General features: G+C 43.4%; 1 protein-coding gene and 1 long non-coding RNA gene across 3 annotated transcripts in view; both read left to right on the top strand.

The window, feature by feature from the left end:
- The window catches only part of LOC119564476, a 43,266-nt gene extending 25,376 nt beyond the window's left edge, over window positions 1-17,890 (top strand). For both annotated transcript variants that reach the window (XR_005223374.2, XR_005223373.2), the window contains exon 3: window positions 17,750-17,890. This is a non-coding gene — a long non-coding RNA (uncharacterized LOC119564476). The remainder of the gene's footprint in view (window positions 1-17,749) is intronic.
- LOC102931225 (40S ribosomal protein S15-like) lies at window positions 12,129-12,635 on the top strand. The gene has a single exon (XM_037885933.2). The coding sequence runs from the start codon at window positions 12,135-12,137 to the stop codon at window positions 12,570-12,572; it is 438 nt and encodes a 145-aa protein (XP_037741861.1). The 5' UTR covers window positions 12,129-12,134; the 3' UTR covers window positions 12,573-12,635.
- Window positions 17,891-26,782: the final 8,892 nt, after the last annotated feature.

Here is a 26,782-nt window from a genome sequence, read left to right as displayed (position 1 = left end):
AGCAACAGTAACAAGAGATAGCACGTGTGGAGTCTTCATATCATTTTACAAATATGAACTAAAACTAACAAGTCCCTTAACATGTGTCTATACCAGTGGTTCCCAAACTAGGGGCACCGCTTGTTCAGGGAAAGCCCCTAGCAGGCCGGCCTGTTTGTTTAGCTGCTGCATCTGCAGGTTCGGCTGATCACAGCTCCCAGTGGCCGTGGTTTGCCGTTCTCAGCCAATGGGGGCTGCGGGAAGTGGCACGGGCCAAGGGATGTGCTGGCCGCCCTTCCCGCAGCCCCCACTGGCCTGGAGCGGCGAACCCCAGCCAGTGGGAGCCACGATTGGCCAAACTTGCAGATGTGGCAGGTAAACAAACCGGCCTGGCCCGCCAGGGGCTTTCACTGAACAAGCAGCACCCCTAGTTTGGGAACCACTGGTTTATACTGAAGCTGGGAGTGTGCTTCCCAGCCATCTAGACAGACATGTGCTAGCTCTGCTTTAGCTAGTCTGCTAAAAATAGGAGTGTGGATGTTGCAGCACTGGCGGCGGCTCAGACGAGTAACAAGCTCAGATACAGGGTGGGCTTGTTCTTGGGTGGCTAGCCTGAGCTGCCACCTATACAGCAATCTAGATATTGTGGTGTTTAGTGTCCAAGCTTGAGCAGAGCTAGCACATGTCTGTACATGGGCTGGGAGGCATGGTCCCAGCTGCAGTGTGTGCATACCTTTATTTTCCCAGTAAGGGCCCAGCAAATTCAGATTAGAAAGTATATTAACTTAATTTGTTGTACTTGCTTAGACAGACTCCTACAGAAGAACACTCAAGACAAAACAAAAGCTATAATAAAATAAGAGCTAATCTTGAAATCATTTTAAATAGCAGTATGGGGCACATAAAATCCAAGAGGCCACATAAACCAGCTGGGAACCAAGCTGACCGATTCTTGGCAAAGCTCAGCTTAGTGCATAAGGACGAGGAAGGAACTGCATTTGCTTGATGAGTGAAAATAGGGCAACTGCTTGGAAGAGTGGGGAAATCCTGTAAATTAACTCTTTCCCCCCATGCCTACCTTAAATGACCCAATACATAGCCCTGACCTCCTCTCTACAGGTGGGGCTGCAGCATCTGTGTTAGGATTTACAACCTTAAGGTTACAGTGATTCTGGCAGGAGAGACAGACCATTTGGGCAAGTGGTTCTTGCTGTTTTGTTTTACAACTGAAGTCCAAATTGCATGTGTGTGAGATAGAGATGCTTGATCACTGGAGAGATTTGTGTGTTTTTTCTCCCCAGGCAATTGGCAGGGTGGTATCTTTAGTACAATAGGGTCTTTCACCTCTCCAACGATGAGCTTCATTTCCGAGCTGTCAGTCAAGGAGAGGTCTGTCTGTCAGACAGTTTGTCTAGGGAAAAGACCACCACTGTAGGAAGGCTGGGGAGGCAATGAACATGATACTGGTGTTATCTCCATGGATTCAACTGTCATATGGCAGCACTAGGTGTAGTCTGAGGGCAAAAGCTTAACTCCATTTAAGTCAAAGGCAAAATGTCACTGACTTCAGTGGAGTCAGGGTTTCACCTTGATTGCTCTGGGAAGGATTAGACCTTGGGTCGCCATGTAAAATTGTATGTGTTGGTCTCTGGTGAGACAGGATGGATTCATCAACCTGTCAAATTAATAACCAGCTTCACAGCTCAGAGACACTTCTAGGCACTGAATCGAGGATAGAGTTGCGCTCAGGAGGGCCATAGTGGATTCTCTAATACTGCAGAGGAAGACAAATTCTGCAATAACCAAACCATGGAAAAGTGGGGATTATGTCTGCAATGTCAGTTGCAGGATTAATAGTGAGATGAGGAATCAATTTTGTTCTCAAGTGGGTCTCTTTTACACATTACCAATACAAAACTGGAGTTGTTGTTATGGGCAGGTTCCACAGTAGCAGCCATGTTAGTCTGTATCCACAAAAAGAAAAGGAGTACTTGTGGCACCTTAGAGACTAACAAATTTATTTGAGCATAAGCATGCATCCGATGAAGTGAGCTGTAGCTCACGAAAGCTTATGCTCAAAGAAATTTGTTAGTCTCTAAGGTGCCACTAGTACTCCTTTTCTTTTTATTGTTAAGAGCCTAATCTTACTCCCTTTGAAGTAAATTAAATGCCCAAAAACTTCATTAACACACAGCAAAGGTTGCCAAATGGTGCTTCATGCTCTTGCAGAGTATTGAGTTCAGTTACACTCAAACCAAGGGAAACCAGGAAATGAAGAATTAAGGCAACAGAAACTTACATTTCTGAGAGCCAGGAAATAGAGTTAAGGTACATCCCATCCCCACAACGCAACCTTCCCTCTTGCCTCTGGAGCACGCAATGGCCATTGGGAATGGTTCAGTAAGGGCAGTGCCATAAGTACACGGAGAATGACTAAAAAAAATGGGCCATTGTTTGTATTGTGTTTCATCGATTTGAATTGCAACATTTATCTGCATGCACTCCAGCTGTGTTCATTGTGTTAAGTGTAGCTGTATTGAATAAGAGGGATTAGTTGCAGAAGGTTGTCACAATTGCAACTCTGCTGTGAAGAGAGGTGCCTGTAGCTGGAAGAATCAAGAATACCTCATTTCAGCACTGAGTTCAGTATGCTGCGTCAGTAGCAGTGCCTGGGGATCTTCTTGTCATGGGGTGGCATACATGACTATGGTCTACAGGGCTTAGTGAGGAGTAAATGAAGAAAATGGCTCAGAGGGATTCCTCAGGACAACGGATGGTAACATTTTGCATGTCTGAGATGGTTGGTGTGGTGTAGCCTCAGTGTTTGAGTGCAGACAACTGCTGTTAGCTATTCATTCCCAAAAACTGAAATTTTCATCAGCAAAGAGAAGGTGTTAGATTGTGATGTTTTGGGCCTCAACCAGACCAGTAACAGGTTTGGTCACCCCTTGCCCTGTAACTTTGGGTGCCTTTATGCTGTGCAGCTTTGGTTCAGAGCCAGTAGCCTCCCCACAAGCACAAGATCTCACCTTGGCTTTCACCAGCCTAGTTACAGCAACCCTTCCAGTTCTGAGTCTCCCTAAATCTGTCCTCCCCAAATTTTTAAGTACCAGACACTCAGACTGATCCCTTCTTGTTTGTCACCCCCAAAGGCATGAACCAGGCCCCCTCCCCCCAGACACAAGCTTAATCTGGCGCACACACTACACAGTTTGCAAACCGGAGCATTACATGGGATAAAAATAAACAAAAAGTTTATTTAATAGAGAAATCCAATTGTGAGATGAAGTCATAAGGGAGATCAAATACATACCAGTTACATAGAAAATAAACAAAGATGCAACCTCAAGACTTTACACTTTCAAATGAGAGAAACTCCCTTTTCTAATACAAGTTACCTATTATCTCTGAACAGCTTCTCAGCGTACCACCTGCTGCACAGCAGTTCCAGTGTTTCATGGACAGCACTTGCCAAGTGACTGTCCCTCAGGTTTTGGTTGAAGACCTCACTTTCAAGCCTAATTTTTAAAGGGGCTTTTTCCTTCTCTCTCCTGGCATAGTGACTCGTGGTTATTCAGGGTGTAGCCAGGATTGCTCAACATCTTCCCATTAACACTAACTGACCATCGTTTTCCTGGATTGTTCAATGTTAGGTGCTTGGAGCTAGTCTCGTGCAGCTGGCAAGGCAGCCCCTCCCTTCCTGTTTGCACCCTTCCCCACTCCTGGGGAGGCAGCATGGGGAGGGTGGAGTTCCTTCCCCTGATCAGGGAGCAGTGGAGGGAAAGGGAGCCCTGAAGCCCACTCCTTTGGACTGGTTGAGTAACGGGGGCGGGGGGAGGGGGGAATTGTAGGGGAAGGCCTAGAGGCACCACTTCCTTTCCCCCTTAGTATGTCACTGGAGGTGAGGTGCCCAACTTTCTCCTCTTATGGGTCAGTTGTCAGTACTTTTGAGATCCCAGAGAGCAAAAGTCTCTTTTTGAGGACAATTCCTTATTTGCTGAGGGGTCATTGAAATACTACTCTTTTGGAAACCGAGTTCTTCGTCAAATCGCTAGTCATCAAACTGGGTTTTCAAAAACATTGTTTGAATAATCCCTTAAACAAAGGCCTGTTCTACGCTTAAAATTTAGGTTGTCATAGCTACGGTATTCAGGGGTATGAAAAATCCAAACCCATGAGTACCACAGCTATGCTGACCTAACCACCAGTGTAGCCACAGCTAGGTTGACACTTGGGGAGGTGGAGTTCCTGCAGCAACGAAAAAACCCTTTTGTCACTGTAAACTGCATCTACACTATGAGGTTATGTCAGCATAGATATGGCACTGTAGTGTTCGTAGTGTAGATGTGACCTAAGAAGCTTCGTTGCCTAGGTTAGTGCTGGCTCCTTAGGGTGTACTCTGGCATAGTTATGAAAGGGTATAAATTGGCCAAGGTACAGAGGCCCCCACGCTGCACCCTCCCAACCCCCACACTGCTCCGACATCCCCCAGTTCCCTCTTCACTGCTCTGACCTTCCCACCCCACATATTCCCTAGCTCTGCACTAAAAAAAAGTTATCAGAATCTGAAAAATTTATGAGCAGCTCATTAGGAGTCTGTGTATCAAGAACCCCTAGACCAGGTGACTCAGTGACTTGCTTTCCTTTGGATGACATTCAGTCCTCTTGTTCAGGAGCATGACTGCATTATTCTAGGTGCTTATTAGAGTCTTTTGTTTTCCCATTTAATTAATGATAATTTCCTTGACAGTACTCCTACAGTAAAATCAGAGTCTGCATGTGGATTTTAGAGTACTTTAAAATATTGCTCCTGAACCAGAAATTTTAGTCTCAGGGCAACACTCCCACAAGGAGCCCTGAAGGAAGAGACCAAGCAACATTCACAATACATATTCTCTGAAAACGCAAGCTCAAGCTCCCAGTGCATGCTTATAAGTCAGGTTCATTTGAGCCCCCAGCTTCTGTGACAGCAGACTGCCTGCAAACTTTCTGGCTTCAGTAGAGCCCTAGTCATGTTACAAATGCACATTTCACTCTCTTTGGACCAGCAGTTTGGGTTGACCCATGCTGGACTAGTAAACTTTACGTTTAAAAACCTTTTCAGTATTGCTTCCCTAAAGGAGTAATGGGTGCTATGCACTAAGTAAGATAAACCCTGAGTGACTGAGATAAGTTTGGGGAGGATTACAATTTTAGTTTGAGCCACAGCTATGTGCAAAAAAATGTTAGAACAGGGTGATTTTGTAAATGCATGGTTTTTAAGTGTGTGGGTGTATCTTTGAAAACCTTTGCTCAAATGAATTCACATTTGGACCACTAATCCTAACCCACACCCACATGAGGCTCAGAAAATTTCAAGACAATCTGAGACAGCTTTTTAAACAGTAAGTGACTCTCAATCTTAGCCATAGCAGAATGACATCTCTGCTGTAATATTAACTCTCCCTTGACTTCAAAGGGAGCAGGATCAGGCCACAGTTGCCTTGAAGAAAACAGAAACTGTTGAAAAGTACCTAAATGTATCTTTTACAAGTAGCAGTGAAAATATGTTAGTAATTCACCATAACCTTTGGAAAATATTAAAATACCAAAGTATTTTATAATATTTGTTCTGAAACTAAGCAAAGTCTATTACTTTTAACTAACACCAAAATGCCTATTTTCTGGAGAGCTGTTGACTGTAGAGACAAATATGGCAGCCATTATACACTCAGCATTGGTCACACACTTTAATACTTGTTTTGCTAAGAGAGCAAATGCTGCCCAAGACACCAGGGTTATTCCCCTATTCATTTCAAAATATACCATGGAATCTTTAACTTCCAGAGACCTTGGGTCAACAGCTCATTTAAGGGATGTAATCACTAATTGTGTAGCCTCCCCTCTTCTCTGCAGCATCAGGGAATATAAAATCGAGTTCTGCTAAGAGATTTAAACTCATGACCTTTCAGCCCAGAGCAAGAAGTCTGCCAACTCAGTCACACTGATACTTCTCATTATGTATCATGATGGTTGTTTTTCGTTTTGTTTTTTTTACCAGCTAACATTCTTTCATTCTTTAGAGTGCAGTAGTGTGATCTTCAAAATACTGTGACGCACTAATTAGCACAATCCTCTATGGGCTAGATCCCCACTCTTTGTGTATCAGGATATGAACTGGTTTGAAGGGCTAATCACTGTTAAGAGCCACTGAAACTAATTAATTAATAACCATATATAGTTAATCAATGCCAAGAAGTCTTTATTGTAACAGGTATAATAGCAAAATAAATTGTTGCTATTACACACAATCTGTCCCATAAACTAGAAACAGTTTTTCTTCTTTTGCTGCCTTCTCCACCCCCAACCAGTTCAAGTGAAGCTTTATTAATCACAAACTTCCAGAAATGCAGGTGTACTGCTTAATCATGCTGGCTGGGTGACTAAAGGCATTTGTCACCCACATTACATCCAGGGCACCAGAGATTTTTGGCATAATATATGTTGTAATTGGTAATTACTGCTATAGTTAAGGTTGTGAACAGTTTTCATCCTAACCCTCTGTTTTCATGTTCTCATAGTTTTCCAGAACATTTACCTGTTTGGGCTGAAATCTTCCACACTTGGTTTTGGGAAATTTTTAGGAAAATCCCTGCATCTAGTTTGGTACAATAAGTGTGTGAAAAAATACATTTTTCCCATAAACAAATTACAATCAGCTCTTTTTTCCCCCCAGGTGGAAAACTCAAAAACAAAAGAAACTGCAGACTTGGAATGTAAATAGACCTTAGCAAGCAGCAAGTGTTTTGATAGGCTTGAAGAAAGAAAATGTGTATAAAAACAAAGTTAGGAATGTTTGAAAATGTGAGACTGAACGTCCACAGCAGAAAACCCCATTAAGCTATTAGCTTTGAATTTAGGGGCAAATGCTCGCTGCAGAGCGCAGTCTGAGTAAACTGGAGGTCTGCAGGTATCAGCATGGGGATGCAATAATCCCTCAAAGCCGTAGTGTAGCTATTCAATAGACATGGTTACACTCTCAGGACTCCCAGGGGAGGTAAAAAAAAAATTTCTGTCAAATAGTTTTTTTAACAAACAAAATTTTTGTGCAAATCATCCTTTTTTGTTGAAATTTTCAAGTTTTTGTAAAAATAAAATACTGAAAGGTTTAGTGTTTTGGCAAAGTCTCAAGAAGCTGAAAGCTATTCAAGATAAATATTGTTTTAATCAAAAATCATTTCCTGACCAGCTCCCCTTGGCCCTTAGTCACCTTCACATTTGCTGCACGCTGCCTACACAGGGAAGAATGATGTGTAGCTCAGCCATAGTCCTGGAACTAGCTACCTCACACTGACCCTGTTCCCAACACCCAACTCCACAGCACTATCAGTGGAGCTGTGTTTCATGGTGGATTAGGCTGTGGTTCCCAATGGGAAGTCTTTTTGTCCACTTTCTGGTTGTCAGTGAGGAGCTGATTGGTCACATGATACGGGCTCCCCCTCTTTGTTCCACCTGCAAAGTTGCATTAAATCTCTCTTCATATTTCCCTTGTATGCAAATAACAGGATTGCTACAGAGCACTGCGGTAATGGGAAGGGTGACTGAAATTGGGAAGGGGTCTGGCCCACACTATAAGGTCCTTAGCCCTCTGCTATGCATCTGATTAGTGTGCAGCCTTCCTCTCTGCACTACAAGTGGTGCAGAGATCCCTCCTGTACATCCACTCCAGCTGTGACCCACTTTCCCCCAAGGGTACTTGTTGGCCCTTCACCACCGGGTAAAGCCAATGAGGGGGAGAGAAGTACATTGGGGAAGCTATGTTCTTATATAAAGAGGTAGCCTGTAACAAATTAAAATGTTCTGAAAAGGTTTTTATGGCAGTTGCAATGCCAGATTCTGGTCTCCCTGGGATGAGTGTAAATCAAGAGTAGCCCTGTTAAAGTCCAGGGAATTTCTCTGGATTTATGCAGGTGGAATGGACAGCAGTATCTGCCCCATTTTTAAAAAATTACATTTCTAACAAATATACATGCACCAAGATATTTCACCACAAAAATGAAATGCAAGTAAAATAATAAAATACTCCCATAGCCCTTCCTTCATGAGCGTGCACAGAAGCTTGTTACATATGCAACAAAATGTACTCTTTAGGTTTTGCCATCCTGTTCACTATATTGTAGACCATCCCGGAGCAAGGTCTGAACTACAGTTACTCATTAGTATGATTTGTTTAGAAAAGTGTCATTTAAATATTCAAATGTACCAGGTCCTGTATGTTTAATTTCATTGTTTAACCGTCACATAGTTTCCCAACGACGTAGGCGCTGGCACAAAGTAGTGGGCTGCACAGTATTTATGTGCTGCTACTTTCCAGAGCATTTCAGCGCTTGCCAGGCACTTCAATTATGTGTTATTCTTTTGTTGCTGTTGAAGATGTACGTCAAAATACATAGGATATCAGCAAACCCTCCTTGTATGGAACATAGTAACAAAGAAGAACCCCCTCTCCAAAGTACATGCAGTACTTCATTTCTAGGAATCACAGCTTTTACAGACAGCAACTAGGAATATGGTTTCAATGCCCTATGTAGGGAATCAGGCATACAATATATGTATCCTACAGATAATAAGAATTGCATACCTACAGTTTCTCGGCACCTTGCTTCAAATGTTCTCTGAGGAATCTAAGTAATGTTCATCAGTTCACAGCTACTGTATAAGATATGGAGTAGGCTACAGCAAAAATTCAAAGATGGTGCCCCAGCTGTCTCTCCATCAGACACACTAAACAATGTTTATAGCAGTGGCTCCCAAACTTTATTGGTTCATATACCACCTTCTTTAAAAATTGCCGAGACGTGAATAGATGGAATGTCAAGCTCATGTACCGCAGTTTGGGAACCCCAGCTTTACAGCACTACATTCCTTTTTACAAAACGGGCATTCTCCGAAAAGGAATGTCATTGTCTGATAAAGTTTCTGACCATGTTGCTGTCCAGTATAAATGCACATACTATTAACCAACTGTTATAAAAATGGAGAAAAATAGATCTGTGTACTTACTGCTAAGCACTGAGATCATAATAAAGCAATGTCACACATGTGCTTATGATATTTAGAGAATGAAAATAATTCTTTATAAAGAAATAATTAAGTTGGAGGATAGTGAGGGGAGGGCCAAAGATATGGGAGTTAAGGGGGAAAACAACACATTATAGGAGACACAGAAAGGGATGGAGAGATGGACAAAAGTCATAGGGGAAAATGCTGAAAGGCATTGAGGATAGGCACCCACTTGAAAACTTACACCCAGCAATAGGGGTTTGGGATGGTTTCCCCTATTTTGGTTGTCCCTAAAACCCAGTGAGAGACTGGTCTGCAGGCCTTCTCCCACAGAAGCTGTGGTAGATGGGTGTGGGATAAGGATGTGGTGTCAGTCAATGCGATGTGCATATTCTTGCGTGAGTCTCACCTGAGCTGGTATGGCCTCTAGGCACAGCTCACTTTCCTTCAATGCAGATGGCCCTTGCTTCTCGGAGAAATAAACTCAGACTATAAGGCCAGAAGGGACCATTATGATCATCTAGTCTAACCTCCTGCACATTGCAGAACCTCACCCACCTATTCCTGGGATAGATAGACCCATAATCTCTGGCTGAGTTACTGAAGTCAGAGGGACTGTGCTTTGGATGGCTGCTGGTCAGAATACAGGTGCACACTGACTCTGCTTTTGCAGTGTTTGGATGTGCTTATTTTTCAGGTTTTTGACTAATAAAGTGGGAGGATATCTTGGAAACTACTCAGTTAAAAATGTGTTCTCAAAAAGGTACCTACATTGATGCTGTAATTCCATCTCTGAGGTTCTTTATGTCAGTACAAGAGCCCCTAGATGGAACTGAAACCTTGTTATGTACAGTTCACATAAGGACAAGTCCTGCTCTCCCTTCCTTCCCAGAGAAGCCCTGATTGCAGTAGAACTGATGCAGTTTGCTGCACAGCTTTGCGGAACCTCCCTGGACACAAGCACAGAGTTGGGTAGGGTCAGGGCTTGCCTACATGCAACTTGTGGTTTAGCTAAATTGATAGAAGCCAGATTTCAATTGCTTTAATAGTGCCCATGGAGGAGTCATCACAGGTTTAATTAGATTGATTAAAAAACCCATTATAGTGAAACTGGTGCAAGTTTGTGTGTAGACAGGCCCTCCCCAGTCTCAAAACCCAACACTCTGCATGTGTGCAAGGAGAATCTTAGCAAAGCTGTGCAGACAGACACCTCCCCACTCATCATCTTCAACAGTGTGGACACTCTTACACTGATTTAAATGGGGCTTATAGTTATTACATTGATTAATATTTGGTGTCACATGGATGCAGTGATGCGATTGTGACATATGTCTTTCATACATGTAATTATTAACAACCTTCTACAGATTCCATTTGTAACTAATACGCCTTGTGATCCAGCATTAAGCCTCTTTTCTGTCAAAGGGGAAAAAAATCAGAGGAAATACAAAAGTTAAAAGACAACAGAAGCATAAAAGAAAAAAATGCACTCCTCTCTCTTGAGGTCAGTAATGATTGTTGCATTAATATAAATGTCTTTTTTCCCCCCTCTTGAAAAATTAATAAAGAAATACTTTAAAAAAACCCAAACTCAGTGGCACGTCGTGGCATAGCAGCTCCCTAGATCTTTTAAAAAATTGTCCCTTGAAACATTTTTTCAAATGCTGGCAATTCTGATTTAGGTTATATTGCCCAGACCTGGAGTCAATACAATGTAAGCGGTATTGAAAACAATTAATAAAATTTGTGCTTATTAGTAACTGTGACTTTATTTAGACAACTGGCCCTCAAATACCTTATATTCACTTGAAAGAGGGAATATATTTTGCTTTCCTTAATATTATGTACTATCCTAGTGCTTTAAAAAGGATTGGAAACCAAATCAAAACTAATAAGTTGTCTAGCAACAAAGAAACAAACATTTCACCGTGTTTCTTCTGTTACAAATTTCTTCCTTCAGGTAAACGAAGCCAGACTAAAAGAACAAGCAAGATATAACCAGTTAGCTGATCAACCTCTCCACCCCAAAGCTCCTACTTTATAGTTGGGTTCTGGGTCAGATCCATATAAGTTAATTTTTTCTTTTTCAAAAGCATCTGAGACTCATTATATTAGATTTCTTGGAATATGTTTGATTCGGTAATTCCATCTTTTTAATGAAATAATTAACTTACAATGTAGGCTACTATTCTTATCCCCTTTGACTAATTAACTGCTGAACAAACATACTTTTAGCTTTTCAATTTCATGTAAACGGCAGAAGGCAGAAATGCAAATCTCATCAGTAGAGGCATCCCAGTAACTTGTTTTATTCAAGCACATGGTATTTTTTGTGGGTTTTGTATTATATATATATCTCAGTGATATGCTACCTTGCATAATGAAGCAGCAAAGAAATTATTTTTTTTAATTTTTTTTAATGCTAGAGTAAATGTTATCTAACATAAGCAGGTGAGCTCTACTGACTTCAAAGGGGATGGATGGTTTATGGTTAGAGAAGGAAAAGAGATGATACCTTTTTTGACACGTACAAGAACCAATCCAGCTCCACTGAAGTTGATAGAAAAACTCCTATGGATTTCAGTGGGAGTGGGGCTGTGTCCATAGGTTGGAAGTGGTAGCTGTCATTCATGGTTTTCTCTATGTGGTGCCAGCAGGAATGCATACTCGGAAGGTCCTATTACTGTAGCACATTTCCTCTTTATATATAATATAGGCACGTTCAGCTTGGATTTGATGTTAGAAGTCAAAGATGCAACCTTTTCATTTTAGTTCATCATAAATGTTCATACTTCCCCACCTCCCTTTATATATTTCCATGATGTCCATCATACCAACATTCTGCCATAGCCTACAGGTCTGAAATCAAACCCAGTTTCAATCATAAGCATAATTAAAAATATAAAATCATACAAGACCCTAATATGGGATCAATCATCACAGATTCTTCCCGTTACTAAACCCCAGTAAGAAACTCCTACTACTGTAGCAGTTACATCAGATGTAACTATCCATCTAAAAGAACTCCTGAGAAAACCAGCATAGTAACAGTATATTGGCCCAGTCTTCCAATCTGAAAAACAAACCACCACCACCAAAGTGATTCTATTAAGATGGCGGAAGTCAAACAGAAGAAGAAACAGACCTTTAGGAAATTCACCTACAGAGGTGTTGATCTGGATCAGCTCCTCGATATGTCTTACGAGCAGCTGATGCAGCTGTACAGTGCTCGCCAGTGCAGGCGTCTGAACCGTATCCTGTGTCGTAAGCAGGATTCCCTCCTGAAGTGCCTTTGCAAGGCCACGATGGAGGCCCTTCCCATGGATAAGCCAGAGGTAGTCAAAACTCACCTCCGCGACATGATCATCCTCCCCAAGATGGTGGGCAGCATGGTTGGCGTATACAACGGCAAAACCTTCAACCAGGTGGAAATCAAGCCCGAGATGATTGGCCACTACCTGGGCAAGTTTTCCATCACTTACAAGCCAGTGAAGCACAGCGGACCTGGTATCGGTGCCACCCACTCATCTAGGTTCATTCCTCTGAAGTAAATGATGCTTCGGGAAAATGTTTCCTATATGTAAATAAAGAAAATGCTCCTGCCCACAAAAAAACCACAAATGATCTGCTTTCTCTTATTCCTCTGCTAAACAATTTGAACAATCTCAAGTCTTTCTGTAGATATAAGAAGAATCAAGGAAGTCACAAAAGTTTTACACACAGAGAAATTTACCACAACAAGAAGACTTTCCTTTGTAATCTTTGCCGCAAAATTCTCTCATCCATTTCTAGAGACTCCATAAAACCTGATAATGGCTCAATGGCTGAGTTGGAAAGTTAGAGCAAGAATACAGTTACTGAAGCTGTCAAAGATCGAGTAGCTTCATAAAGTCAGACCCAATAAGAACTCTGGGGATGTCAGTCCAATCCCCTGTTAATTAATTTTCCAGGGCTTGAGGGGCAGAAGGACCCATGGAAATTCTGACTACATCTGGCCCATTGAGTCCAGTAAAAGAGGAAGACACAGTGAAGGAAGCACAACTTAATTTAGAACCTATGTCTGAGGAGTCTGTGGCTTTGAAGACTGGCAAGATGCAATCCATACCAAGAAGCATATGTGAAAACACACACACACATGCAGAAAGGAAAGCAAATTCATAGAAGGTGTAGCAATGGAGAAAGGCTCGGTTGTGTCATGAAGGCACCAGCTAGAACTTAGGAGTGGGCTGGAGCTCCCACAACAGGGGCACTGGGCGGCAGTCTTATTGTGTACAATGCCTTTTGGGCCTCCCGAGCACATAGCGGGAGCAAGCCTCTTGCTACATACTTCACCAGGGTGCCGAAAGTTCCCTTCTAAGTGACTGGCCAATGTCACTGGCTCCACCTCCTACTTGGTAACACAATTTCTGAAGAAGATCATATCTAATTTGAACTGCAGCGGAATGCTCTCCTAGGCTAAATGCAATTAGCCAAGTTACAGGGGCCAACCCTTCATCTTTTGCAAAAAAAGAGTGTCATGGGGTCTTTAATGACTTATATTAATTATTTCTATCGTAGTAGCTCTTAGGAGCCCCCGTCATAGAATATCAGGGTTGGAAGGGACCTCAGGAGGTCATCTAGTCTAACCCCCTGCTCAAAGCAGGACTAACCCCCAACTAAATCATCCCAGCCAGAGCTTTGTCAAGCCTAACCTTAAAAATATCTAAGGAAGGAAATTCCACCCTAGGTAACGAATTCCAGTGTTTCACCACCCTCCTAGTGAAAAAGTTTTTCCTAATATCCACCTAAACCTCCCCCACTGCAACTTGAGACCATTACTCTTTGTTCTGTCATCAGCTACCGCTGAGAACAGTCTAGATCCATCCTCTTTGGAACCCCCTTTCGGGTAGTTGAAAGCAGCTATCAAATCCCCCCTCATTCTCCTCTTCTGCAGACTAAACAATCCCAGTTCCCTCAGCCTCTCCTCATAAGTCATGTGTTCCAGTCCCCTAATCATTTTTGTTTCCCTTCGCTGGACTCTTTCCAATTTTTCATAGTCATAAAAAGTCATAGGCCACCCCCCACTGTGCTGCGTGCTGAACACACACAGAACAAAGAGATGGTCCCTGCCCCAGAGAGCTTACACTGGAAAAAAATGTGGGTTTCTGAGATATCACCTTCAGCAGCACTGTACCCCTAAGAAGCAGACTTTGGTATTGGATAATTTTTTTATTCAGATTGCTGAGTACCAGCTACACCTCTTCTTGTAGTATTCTAGGTGTTCCCTGGAGGTCTCCCATCCATGTACTCACCTAGTGCAAACCTGCTTTATTTCCGAGCTTTTACATTACCACAGTCCATGGTGGAATTGCTGTTGACAAACACTTCTTGTTAGGAATAGGTTATCTACACAGAACTTCATTATTTCTATAAACAGACAAATTTTCACCCTTTGCTGTCACGCTATAGGCCTGTAGCCCAAGGCCTGGTGAAAATGTGATTCTGAATGGTATAACTGCAATTATCTATTAGTTTATAAAGTTCATTTTAAATATATTTAGGTATTTTTACGCCAGTAGATTCAGCAATTTAAGCAGGTTTTGAAAATGTATTCCATACATTTAATAAAGTGTCATTGGCCACAGCTCCTTTAAAATTCTGTGTCAATCAAAGGCATCTTTATCTGTTATACAGTCACCATAAGAAAAGACTAAATCCGGCAAGCCCCTACAGATTTAAATCTATAGCAGCAATAACAGATGGTAAAAAAGGTGTTATAGTTATCAAAATGGCAGAAATTAACAAGATTTTGAAGACTTTGATTGAGTAATTCACTCAGGCTGTGAAGGAGGTTGTGCTGCATCTTTTGTTCCCTGAGGAGTGTTTCTGCACTAAGCAAGAAGACTGCATCAGGATTATTAATTACACAAAATAGTGCGTTGCATCTTTTGCATGCCCACATAGCAACGTTGAACAGTACCTTAGAAGACTGGGACTGCAGAACTGCTTGCCCAGTGCATTCTGAGACTCCTGAAGTACTTATTCCATAATGCCTAGCACTGTTGCTGGGAGCAGTAGTTGTTGGGTCAGATCCACTGAATTCTAGGATGGAGTTAGGAGGACTGGTTGTACCAGTTGTAGACTGCTCTAGTTCACCAGGATCTGAGCTAAAGATCTCTTCCCTAACATTGCAACCAACTGGTGTAACATTTGTAAGGTACCTGAGGTAGCTGTTGTGCATGGACACAAGGTACTATATGTGTTTTGCCACACTCATTGTGTTACAATCAGTGCTTTTTTTACAATACCTTTTTGCTCAGAACAAACAGAATCCTAAAACTTTAAAATAAATTAGGCCTGGTCTACACTGGCAAGTTTTTTTGCCAAAAGGCAACTTTTGGCTACGAAACGGGAGAGGTGTACACACTGCAAAGCCACTTTTTGCGCTGAAACACCTCAGTTGCAGCGCTGTAATAAAACTACTCCAACAAGAGTCATAAGACTTTTTGTGCTGAGGCTTTAGCGCCGTAGTGCCAGCGTAGACACTGTGCTTGATTTTAGTGCTGTCATTGGCCTGACGGTTTTTTTCCCCATAGATTCATAGATACTAAGGTCAGAAGGGACCATTATGATCATCTAGTCCGACCTCCTGCACAACGCAGGCCACAGAATCTCACCTACCCTTTCCTGCGAAAAACCTCTCACCTATGTCTGAGCTATTGAAGTCCTCAAATCGTAGTTTAAAGACTTCAAGGAGCAGAGAATCCTCCAGCAAGTGACCCATGCCCCATGCTACAGAGGAAGGCGAAAAACCTCCAGGGCCTCTTCCAATCTGCCCTGGAGGAAAATTCCTTCCTGACACCAAATTTAGCCATCAGCTAAACCCTGAGCATATGGGCAAGATTCACCAGCCAGATACCCAGGAAAGAATTTTCTGTTGTATCTCAGATCCCACCCCATCTAACATCCCATCACAGGCCATTGGGCCTATTTACCAAGAATATTTAAAGATCAATTAATTACCAAAATCATATTATCCCATCATACCATCTCCTCCATAAACTTATCCACAATTCCCATCCTGACCACTCTGGTCAGCGTTTTTAACTCTGCTGCCCTGACGCCAGGTAAATCACCTTCCACACCTCCCCGTTTAAAGCCCCAGGAATTTTGAAATTTCCTTCCTGTTTGCTCGGTGTGCAGAGCTCAAATCACATCTTCCCAGCAGACTATGGCTGTTTCACACAGCAAAGGATCTCCTGCTTGGACCACTGCATAGCTACTGAATCTGATAAGTGTTTGGGGAGAGGAGGCTGTCCAGTCCCAGCTGTGCTCCAGCTGTAGGAATTTCAATACCTACGGCCAGATTGTGCGCAACCTGCATGAAAAGGGATATGACCGGGACATACTGCAGTGCAAAGCAAAGGTGAAGGAGCTGAAGAACGCCTACCACAAGGCGAGGGAGGCAAACCGTCGCTCCAAGGCTGTGCCCCACACCTGCCATTTTTATAAGGAGTTGGACGCTAAGCTAGGTGGTGACCCAACCTCCACTGCAAAGAGCACCATGGATACTTCGGCAGGTCTGGAGCCACTGGAAAGTGGATCTAATCCAGAGGAGGAAGTCATTGATGAAGAGGTGGAGGCTGAAGAAGCTGTGGAGCCCTGTGATGCATCTAGTCAGGAGCTGTTCTCCACTCCAGAGGTGTCCAGCCAGTCTCTGCACTCGCTCTCTGGTGAGCCACAAGCAGGAGAGGAAACCCCTGGCAAGTGGTTTTACTGTGTGACTTTCTGAAGCATGTTGAGGGTAGAGAAATGTAGAAGGCTGGCTTTGTTTCTGTGTGCTGGGCATTTCCTCACACAGCTAGGCAGTATGGCAGAACAGGGAGTTGATGCACTCTGAGATTTCACAGGAATCCTCCATACTGCTCTCTAGGAAACTTTCCTGAAGGTATTCAGCAATCAGCTGCCAAAGGTTCCTTGGCCGGGCTGCTTTGTTCCTTGCCCCATTAAGAGACACTTTCCCATGCCACTCTGCAATCACTTGGGCAGGGACCAAAGCTGCACACAGACGAGCGGCATAGGGACCGGGGCGGAAGCTGCAAGTGTGTAGCAGATGCACCCTTGATTCCCTGCTCACCCTCAGAAGTGAGATATCTCCCATAGTGACCACCGCCTGTGGAAAAGGGTAGGAAAGTTTAGAGCAGTGGTTCCCAAACTTGTTCCACCACTTGTGCGGGGAAAGCCTCTGGTGCGCCGGTTTGTTTACCTACCGCGTCCGCAGGTTCGGCCGATCGTGGCTTCCAGTGGCCGCGGTTCGCTGCTCCAGGCCAATGGGAGCTGGTGGAAGTGGCGCAAGCCGAGAGACTTACTGGCTGCCACTTCCAGTAGCTCCCATTGGCCTGGAGCCGCGATCGGCCGAACCTGCGGAGGCGACAGGTAAACAAACCAGCCTGGCCTGCCAGGGACTTTCCCCACACAAGTGGCGGAACAAGTTTGGGAAGCACTGGTTTAGAGTGTTACCCCCATTAAGTGCCCAATGGCCTTTTCAGATTCCTTTTCTGCAATACACAAGGTCCCTGCCCCTGGCTTCACTCACGATTCTTGGGGTCTTTTGCCTTACGTGTGCTTTCCTAGGGTTACTGAGAAAGTGACGGGTATATTACCAGCAGTGTATTAATGTTACTGTTTCAATGCTCTGTGTCTAGTTTGACAATAGCACTTCTGTTTATTGTTAATTATGTCTCTCCAGCCTTGACCTTGAGAACCAAGCCTCCAACAGCAGCAGAGTGCAAGATAAGAAAATGGCTGAGATGGACCAGGGAAGATATTTTCAGGGTGGCGCTGCAGTAGTTAGATGCAGAAAGCACTGAACGTAAGAAGTGGAGGGAAAGTGAAAAGCAGGAAAGAGAATAGAAGGAGTCTTACAACAGGGATGCCGCAGGGAGGCTGATTAAAGTTCTGGAGCATCAAACCGACATGCTCCAGACTCTCGTAGCCCTGCAGACCCATGCCGGCCTGCCCTCCCCTTCAGAACTCTTTCCCATGAACTCCCCAAACTCCCCCTGCACAATCCTTTCCACCTTCTTGCACTTCGTGCTTTCCACTCCACTCCACCCCCCGCAAACAGCTTTTCAAATGAAAGCTGGACCTATACTCAGCTATGAAATTCAGCCCCCACCCGGTACCTTCTCCCCCACCAACACTGTGTGCGTGTGTGTCCATCCGTGTGGTCTATTTGTCAATAAAAGCAAACAGTTTTGAATCATAAGCAATCTTTATTTGTTTAGTCGCAAGGTATGATACCTCATGGCATCTACAATCAACAGGCATTTTATTTAGTTCCTTTCATTAGATCCTAGGCCTTATCAATCACAACTGCTTCCTAGCCTATAAAATGTAATTAACCATGGCAGTCCCAATTATAGCAGCAAATGTTACTATTTTTCCTCTTCAAAGTGTTGTCTCAAGGCATCCCTGATTCTTATAGCCCATGTTACACCCCCTCTAATAGCCTTGGTGTCTGGCTGCTCAAAATCAGCAGCCAGGCCTTGTGCCTTGGCAGTCCACCCCTGAGTAAACCTTTCGCCCTTCCCTTCACAAATATTATGCAGCATACAATATGTGGCTATAAGCATGGGTATATTTTCCTCATTCCAGTCTAGCCTGCCATATAGACATCGCCAGCATGCCTTTAATTGGCCAAACACACATTCAACTGTCATTCTGCACCTGCTCAGCCTGTTGTTGAACCACTCCCTACTGCTGCCTAGGTTTCCTGTGTACGGCTTCATGAGCCATGGCATTAAGGGGTACGCTGGTTCTCCCAGGATCACAGTGGTCATTTTGACTTCCCCTATGGTGATCTTCTGGTCTGGAAAGAAAGTCCCTGCTTGCAGCTTTCTGTACAGCCCAGTGTTCCTAAAGATACATGTGTCATGCACCTTTCCAGATCACCCTGTGTTAATGCCAGTGAAACGCCCGTGGTGATCCACAAGTGCCTGCAAAACCATGGAGAAGTACCCCCTTCCAATTGATGTACTCGGTTACAAGGTGGTCTGGTACATGTGCCATTTAAGTAGGGCAGAGGGAGGCTGAAACCCCTCCCCCAAGTTTCATACCATGATGCTACTTGCTCCTCAGCCTCCTCCCCTCACCAGCTGGGAGCGAGAGAGCGACACAGGCTGCTTGCGTTGCTTACTCCTCTCCCACCCATCGCCTCACCAGCCAGGAGCAACGTGGCTCGTTATTCTCCCACCCCTCCCCGGCATGGCTATTCTTTGCTCAGCCAGTAGGAGTGCAGAAGTGTATCTGGCAGATCCAATAGCAGGGATGGGAGCTTCTGCAGCACTTTTTTCAAAATCATTTTCCTGAAACAAACAGCTTGTCTGAAACACGCTTAGGGAAAGGAAGCTCTGGGCTTAAGTCAGAAGATGCTTGCTGCAGATTTCATCATGATCTGCCATTCACCTTCACATGTTGACATGTTACAAAGGCAGGAACAAACCCCTTGCGACACCAGTAGACACACAGCTGCTGAGGAGGGGGAGGTGGCTGCTACCCCAGGCACATTCAGAGGATAATTATCCCCACAGACAGCCCAGCTTTGGACGTTTCAGGCTGCAAGAGCAGTGCTGAAGTATGATTACCTGGGATCTTTCCCTGCTGTCAAGAAACAAATGTGCTGATGTAACCTTTGGGTGGGCTAGAGTTCACTTCATTTCCCATCTCCAGTGCCTTAAATAAACAAACAACTCCCACAGAAAGTAGCTGGAGACCCAAAGTCCAGTCTCAAAGGATTTTCAGCAAGGATTGCACAGGGTCAACGTCCCCACAACCAAATCCCAAAAGAAACTAAAGAATTTAATTTAATTAAATAACTTTATAAAATCTTATGATACAGAAACAAATAATCTAATTTTTATAGCATGACATGGCTATTTTATAATTCACAGACATTACCTTCACAGTAAAGCATAAACATAAATAAAGAAAACAAATTAAAATCTGAACAGTTCAGTCCCCACAGAAATACAGAGAGACGAAACTGAAAGTTCCCAAAAGCTTAGGTTTTGTTCACCTAAGTCTCAGAGTCTTTGATCACCAAATCTTATAGTCTGCTGAGTCTAAAACAACATCTTCCCTCCACTTGCTTGTAGGAATCTTCAGTTGGAATCCATGCAGACTCTTCCTTGGCTGAAATCACTGCTAGCCAGTCCGCTACCTGATTCACCAATCACTTAGTTAAGTGTATAGATTGAAAGAAAACCCCATTACAAGAAAATACAAAACCGAGAACAGCAAAATAGAAATGACTCTTTCCCCATTACTACATTTAAAGAAAAAGTTGGTGAATCCAACTAGTTGAGACAATTTAACTAGAACAGTTTGGCTAAAATCAAAACATTCAAAGCATACAATTAAAATAGAAGTTATTTTTCCCTCCCACTTTCCCCTTACTATAATTAGCATTTCCCATGCTTCCTTGTTGAAGGGTTAACAAGATCACTGGCCTGCTGCAAAATGCTTCAGAGTTAGGGACAACAGCCTGTTTCCTGCTCCTGGCCTCAGCTTCTCCCAACTCACACTTGACACGTGGTTTTCTGCAAAGCAGCGGCCCTGACTGCTTGTCTTCATGGAGTCTGCCTCCAGCTACAGGGAACCTATTGGAGCAGACCCAAAACTACCACACCCAATTCCAGAAGCTTCTGGATGTGGAGTGCTTAATCTGCCTAGCAACAATGACCCAGACACAACTCACTCCTACCTCCCTTCAATGCCTCTCTTAAAGAGATATCTCCCTATTAGGCACATGGGTTACACTGTCACACCACAAATATTGTTTAAATAACACTTAAAAACTTTCCCTTAATGGCAGTATCCCAGTGTGGCCATTTATGTGTGTGTGTGTGTGTGTGTGTGTGTGTCTTTCCTTTGCCCACAATGGGTTTTGGGTCAGGATACTAGGTAGGGCCATATAGGCTGTTACACACAAATGCAGATTCCTCTGTGAATTCCTTGACCTTACCAAATCTCCCCAGTGTTGCATTTTTCTAGGACCGTTTTCCCAGAACACCTTTTGAGGAGCTGCTGCTCGTTTACATGTGCATATACAAGCAACTGCTACCCTTAAGCAGCCATTTTATAGCTGAGTGTCTGCTGTGCTTTATCTCCTTCTCATCCAACTGGTAAGTAATCTTAGCTCCTGTTTACTTACTCTTTAATATTTCTGAGGGTGGCAGAGTCTCACAAAATTGAGTACCATGCATGAATTTCATTGAAGTGATGTTTAGTGTCTCAAATCCTTCCAACTTAATCCTTTGTATTTATCATAACTATTTGTAAAAACCCTTCAGTGCACATAAGCCCAAACCAATCTGAACAATTAGTAATCCAAAATTTATTATAGATCCAAGCTGCTAACATCCTTCATTTAATTACACTCTATATATTGACTTTAAGAGATTTTTTTTTAAAGTTTGGTAGCTCATCTACTTTTGAGCCATCATTAATTTGATCGTCCCTTCATTTGTTAATTAATGCACATACTTTCTCTCTAATACTACTTTCCCTTTTGACAAACTTTAAATGTTCATCTTAACCCCTGCAGTTTAGCATCAGCTCATTTATGCCAATGGTGAAAGATCAAGTTACAACACATCAGAAAATCTTTCATGATGAATTAAAAAGATCTCCAGAAATATAATGCCCAAGAATAATCTAGAGATCATGCAACCAGTGTAATGGCACTAAAAAGAAAAGGAGTACTTGTGGCACCTTAGAGACTAACCAGTTTATTTGAGCATGAGCTTTCGTGAGCTACAGCTCACTTCATCGGATGCATAGCATATCGTGGAAACTGCAGAAGACATTATATACACACAGAGACCATGAAACAAAACTTCCTCCCACCCCACTCTCCTACTGGTAACAGCTTATCTAAAGTGATCATCAAGTAGAGCCATTTCCAGCACATATCCAGGTTTTCTCACCCTTCCCCCCCCCCCCCATCCTGAAGGATGACCCAACACTCTCACAGATCTTGGGAGAAAGGCCAGTCCTTGCCTACAGACAGCCCCCAACCTGAAGCAAATACTCACCAACAACCACATACCACACAACAGAACCACTAACCCAGGAACCTATCCTTGCAACAAAGCCCGTTGCCAACTGTGCCCACATATCTATTCAGGGGACACCATCACAGGGCCTAACAACATCAGCCACACTATCAGAGGCTCGTTCACCTGCACATCCACCAATGTGATATATGCCATCATGTGCCAGCAATGCCCCTCTGCCATGTACATTGGTCAAACTGGACAGTCTCTACGTAAAAGAATAAATGGACACAAATCAGATGTCAAGATTTATAACATTCATAAACCAGTCGGAGAACACTTTAATCTCTCTGGTCACACAATCACAGACATGAGGGTCGCTATCTTAAAGCAAAAAAACTTCAAATCCAGACTCCAGCGAGAAACTGCTGAATTGGAATTCATTTGCAAATTGGATACTATTAATTTGGGCTTGAATAGAGACTGGGAGTGGCTAAGTCATTATGCAAGGTAGCCTATCTCCCCTTGTTTTTTTCCTACAAATCCCCCCCAAGATGTTCTGGTTAAACTTGGATTATTGCTGTGCACATTGTAAGATGAGCTATTGCCAGCAGGAGAGTGAGTTTGTGTGTGTGGTTTTTGGAGGGGGGTGGGGGGAGGGTGAGAAAACCTGGATTAGTGCTGGAAATGACCCACCTTGATTATCATGCGCATTATAAAGAGAGGTTTCAAAGAGGGATGGGCTATTACCACATTACCAGCAGGAGAGTGAGTTTGTATGTATGTATGTATGTATGTGGGGTGGGGTGGGGTGGGGTGGGGGGGGGGGGGGGGGGGGAGGGTGAGAAAACCTGGATATGTGCTGGAAATGGCTCTACTTGATGATCACTTTAGATAAGCTGTTACCAGTAGGAGAGTGGGGTGGGAGGAAGTTTTGTTTCATGGTCTCTGTGTGTATATAATGTCTTCTGCAGTTTCCACGATATGCTATGCATCCGATGAAGTGAGCTGTAGCTCAAATAAACTGGTTAGTCTCTAAGGTGCCACAAGTACTCCTTTTCTTTTTACGAATACAGACTAACACGGCTGTTACTCTGAAACCTGTAATGGCACTGTATTTGATGGAAACCAGTTCAAGCCAGAGGGTGCCGCACCCTCAGCACCCCTAGTTCCAGCATCTATATCTTATTATAAAAACCAGCTGTTATAAAACCCTAGACTACAAAAAAGGTTCTGTATCTGCCTGAAAATAGTTCTTAGACCAAGATTACCAGGCAGTGTTTGAAACCCAAACATTGGAGCACTAGGTCATTGAATGTGAAATGAATTAAAAGTTGTAGAACTGATTTTTTTCATTGTCTACACTTAGAGAAATGGAGAAAGCAAAGCACAGCCAGGCTGCAAGAGCAGTGCTGCAGAATAGAAAAACCTTTCCCTGCTGTGAAGAAACAGGCATAAACTGCACCACCACCACAAATATTGTTTAAATTACACTTAAAACTTCCTATTTTTTCCAACTCTCTAATTTTGTAGTGAATCGCAGTATCCCAATGTGGCCATTTTTTCTGCCATTTAATCCCACTTGTCTGTGGGAGTCTTTCCTTTGCCAACAATAGACTTTGGGTCAGGTCCATAGGCTGTGACACGGAAATTCCTCTGTGAATGCCTGGATTTTACCAAATCTCCCCAGAGTGGGGCTGCACTTTTCTAGGACCTTTTTCCCAGATACCTTTTGAGGAGCGGCTGCCTCTTGACTGCTACCCTCAAGCAGCCATTTTGCAGATTTCTGCTGAATGTCCTCTTCCATCTGGAAAATATTCTGATCTCCTGTTGTACTTACTCTTCAACATTTCTGAGGGTGGCAGAGTCTCACAGACTTGAGTACGATCAGTGAATTTCATGGACGTGATGTTTACTCTATCAGATCCTTACAGTAACACACCAGAAACCTCGTCCAACTTAATCCTTTGTATTTATCATAACTATATGTATAAACTCTTCAGTGAACATAAACCTAAGCCAATATGAACAATTTGTAAGATTTAGCTGCCAAAATTTGTTTGTTATAGATCTGCGCTGCTAACATCCATAATTTAATTATACTGTAGATGGTGATTCTTTTTAAAGGTATAGACCCTTGTGTTAATAAAAAAAATTTAAATAAATAGATTGGGCTATTTTGGGGCTAGTTTTTAAGTGACTGTGAACTATTGATTCAGTAGACAATAGCCCCGGGAATCATGGTTAAAGTTGCTCCCCCCATCAAAATCTGAAATGGTGCACCTGTGGTCTGATGCCAGAATTGGAATGTGTGCGCAGTTTATCGCCTCCTCCACAGTTAGGGAAACCCATTTCTGCAAAGCCATCTACAATTTCACGCACACATTGCCAAGAGTCACGGTCTTTCGCAGCAGGATGCAATTAATGGCCTTACACACTTGCGTTAACGCAGCCCCAACGATCAACTTCCCCACTGTTTGGCGATCAACCGGTAGCAGTCTGGAGTTGCCAGCTTCCATACTGCGATTGCCCCGCGCTTCTCCACTGAGAGAGCAACTCTCATTTGGGTCTCCTGGTGCTGCAGGGCTGGGGCGAGCTCAGCATACAGTTCCAGGAAGGTGGCTTTCTTCATCCAAAAGTTCTTCAGCCACAGCTTGTCATCCCAGACTTGCATAACGATGCAATCCCACCACTCTGTGCTACTTTCCCAAGCCCAGAAACAACATTCCACTGTGTTCAGCCCCTGCATGAATGCCAAAAGCAATCTAATATTACTGCTTTCCATGTTGGACATCACGTCAGGCAACTGTGCCTGCCATTGCCTTTGTAACTTCAAGAATAATTCCACTGCCACTCGTGATGTGCTACGGAGAGCTAGCAGAGCAGTGGAGAGCAGTGCAGGATCCATTCCTGCATATAGATGTGGCAGGGAAAGCAGAAAACAAGGGACTTTGAAAAATGCCATGAACTGAAGACGGAAGCATATGGAATGGTGGGACAGAAAGCAGTGCATCACGGGGCATTGAGCCTGGACCCACGATGTGCCGTGATCCCCTCCATCTTCCCACAAGTCCTAGTGGAAGAGGGGGGAGAGCTGCACTGTGTGATAGCTACCCACAGTGTACTATTCTCATTGGCGATGCAAGTGCCATAAGAGTGAACACACTATGTCGCCAATGGAAGACAATATGAACACACAACAGCGGTTTTCTTTAAGTGCTTTTTTATCAGTGACAAAGCCCTTGGCGAAAAAACTTCCAGTGTAGACATACCCTTAAAATGCTACGTTTTGCTCTATATATCAAGAAGTTAGTTGACATGATCAAAGAACTGCGAGCTGGCAAGGTGTAACAAAGCGGCCTTTGGCGGGACACTACTGAAAGTATTAATTCAGGACAAATTGCTTAGAGCAGGGCTGTCACAGCCCAAGACTGGGGTTTCTTCACTACTAAGGCACACCAAACCAGCCAAACAGAGAGGACTTCGGTTTCACCCCACTGGCTAACCAGAGGTCATACAAGCAATTCCCTCAGACACTCCAGTTTCGCAGTATCACCACCAGCGCCACTCCTTATGGGAATGAATGGTTATGAAAACCAATACCCCAATAAAAGAAAAGAGGTTCTCCTGATCCCAAAGGACCGAACCCCAGACCCAGGTCAATATACCAGTTAGATCTTACCCAGAAATCACGCTGTTGCCAGTTGTTTAGAACCTAAAATCTAAAGGTTTATTCGTAAAAAGAAAGATATATAGATGAAAGTTAAAATTGGTTAAATGGGATTAATTATATACAGTAATGGCAAAGTTCTTTGTTCAGGCTTGTAGCAGTGATGGAATAAACTGCTGGCTTAAGTAAGTCTCTGAAATACATCCACAGCCTGGATGGGTCATTCAGTCCATTGTTCAGAGATTCAGTTTATAGCAAAGTTCCTCCAGAGGTAAGAAGCAGGATTGAAGACAAGATGGAGAAGATGCAGCTGCCTTTTATAGTCTCTTGCCATGCGGCCTGTGCTTCCTTTGTTTCAAACACAAGCTGCACACCACATGGCTTGAAAGCCTTTAGGGTTCTCTCCATAGGCATGTCTCTGCATGCCTTGCTGAGTCATAAAGTGTATCTGCCTTCTCTTAAGGGGTCAGTTGTATAGCTGATGGTCCTTAATGGGCCATCAAGCAGGCTAGGCAGTGCTGATGCCAAACTGTCTGGGGTGTCACCCAGAAGCATAGCACAAGTTTGAAATACAGACAGTATAGAGCCAATACTTATAACTTTAAATACAAAAATGATACACACATACAGACAGCATAATCATAACCAACAAATTACAACCTTTTCATAGACACCTTACTTGACCTCCCTTGTACAAGATTTGGTGCAACTATAGGACCTTGGGTGCAACAATGATCTATGCAGTCACAGTTCATGTCAGTAATGTCATACTAGGTCCCATGCCCAGATGGCTCATGGGAAACTTCTATAAGCATTTTCTTCTTGCTTCTGTGAACTGATGCTTAGTATATGCAATGTTGCTAGAACAGTGAATTCAGCAATGTCAAATGACAGTGACAACGAACCAGTGAATTCCTCCTTCCAATAATTAACATGTAAAGGTACTGTTTATGCTGATGGCCAGTCATCTTTATTTAGGTCCCAAAACTAAACTGCATGCCATCCTTGCAAGGTAGGCAACTTAACCATGTTTCAGTTCTGTACCCCAATTGTA

Source organism: Chelonia mydas, chromosome 1, assembly GCF_015237465.2.
Source record: "Chelonia mydas isolate rCheMyd1 chromosome 1, rCheMyd1.pri.v2, whole genome shotgun sequence".
NCBI classification, from domain to species: domain Eukaryota; kingdom Metazoa; phylum Chordata; order Testudines; family Cheloniidae; genus Chelonia; species Chelonia mydas.
This window is presented reverse-complemented; position numbering and strand designations above follow the sequence as displayed.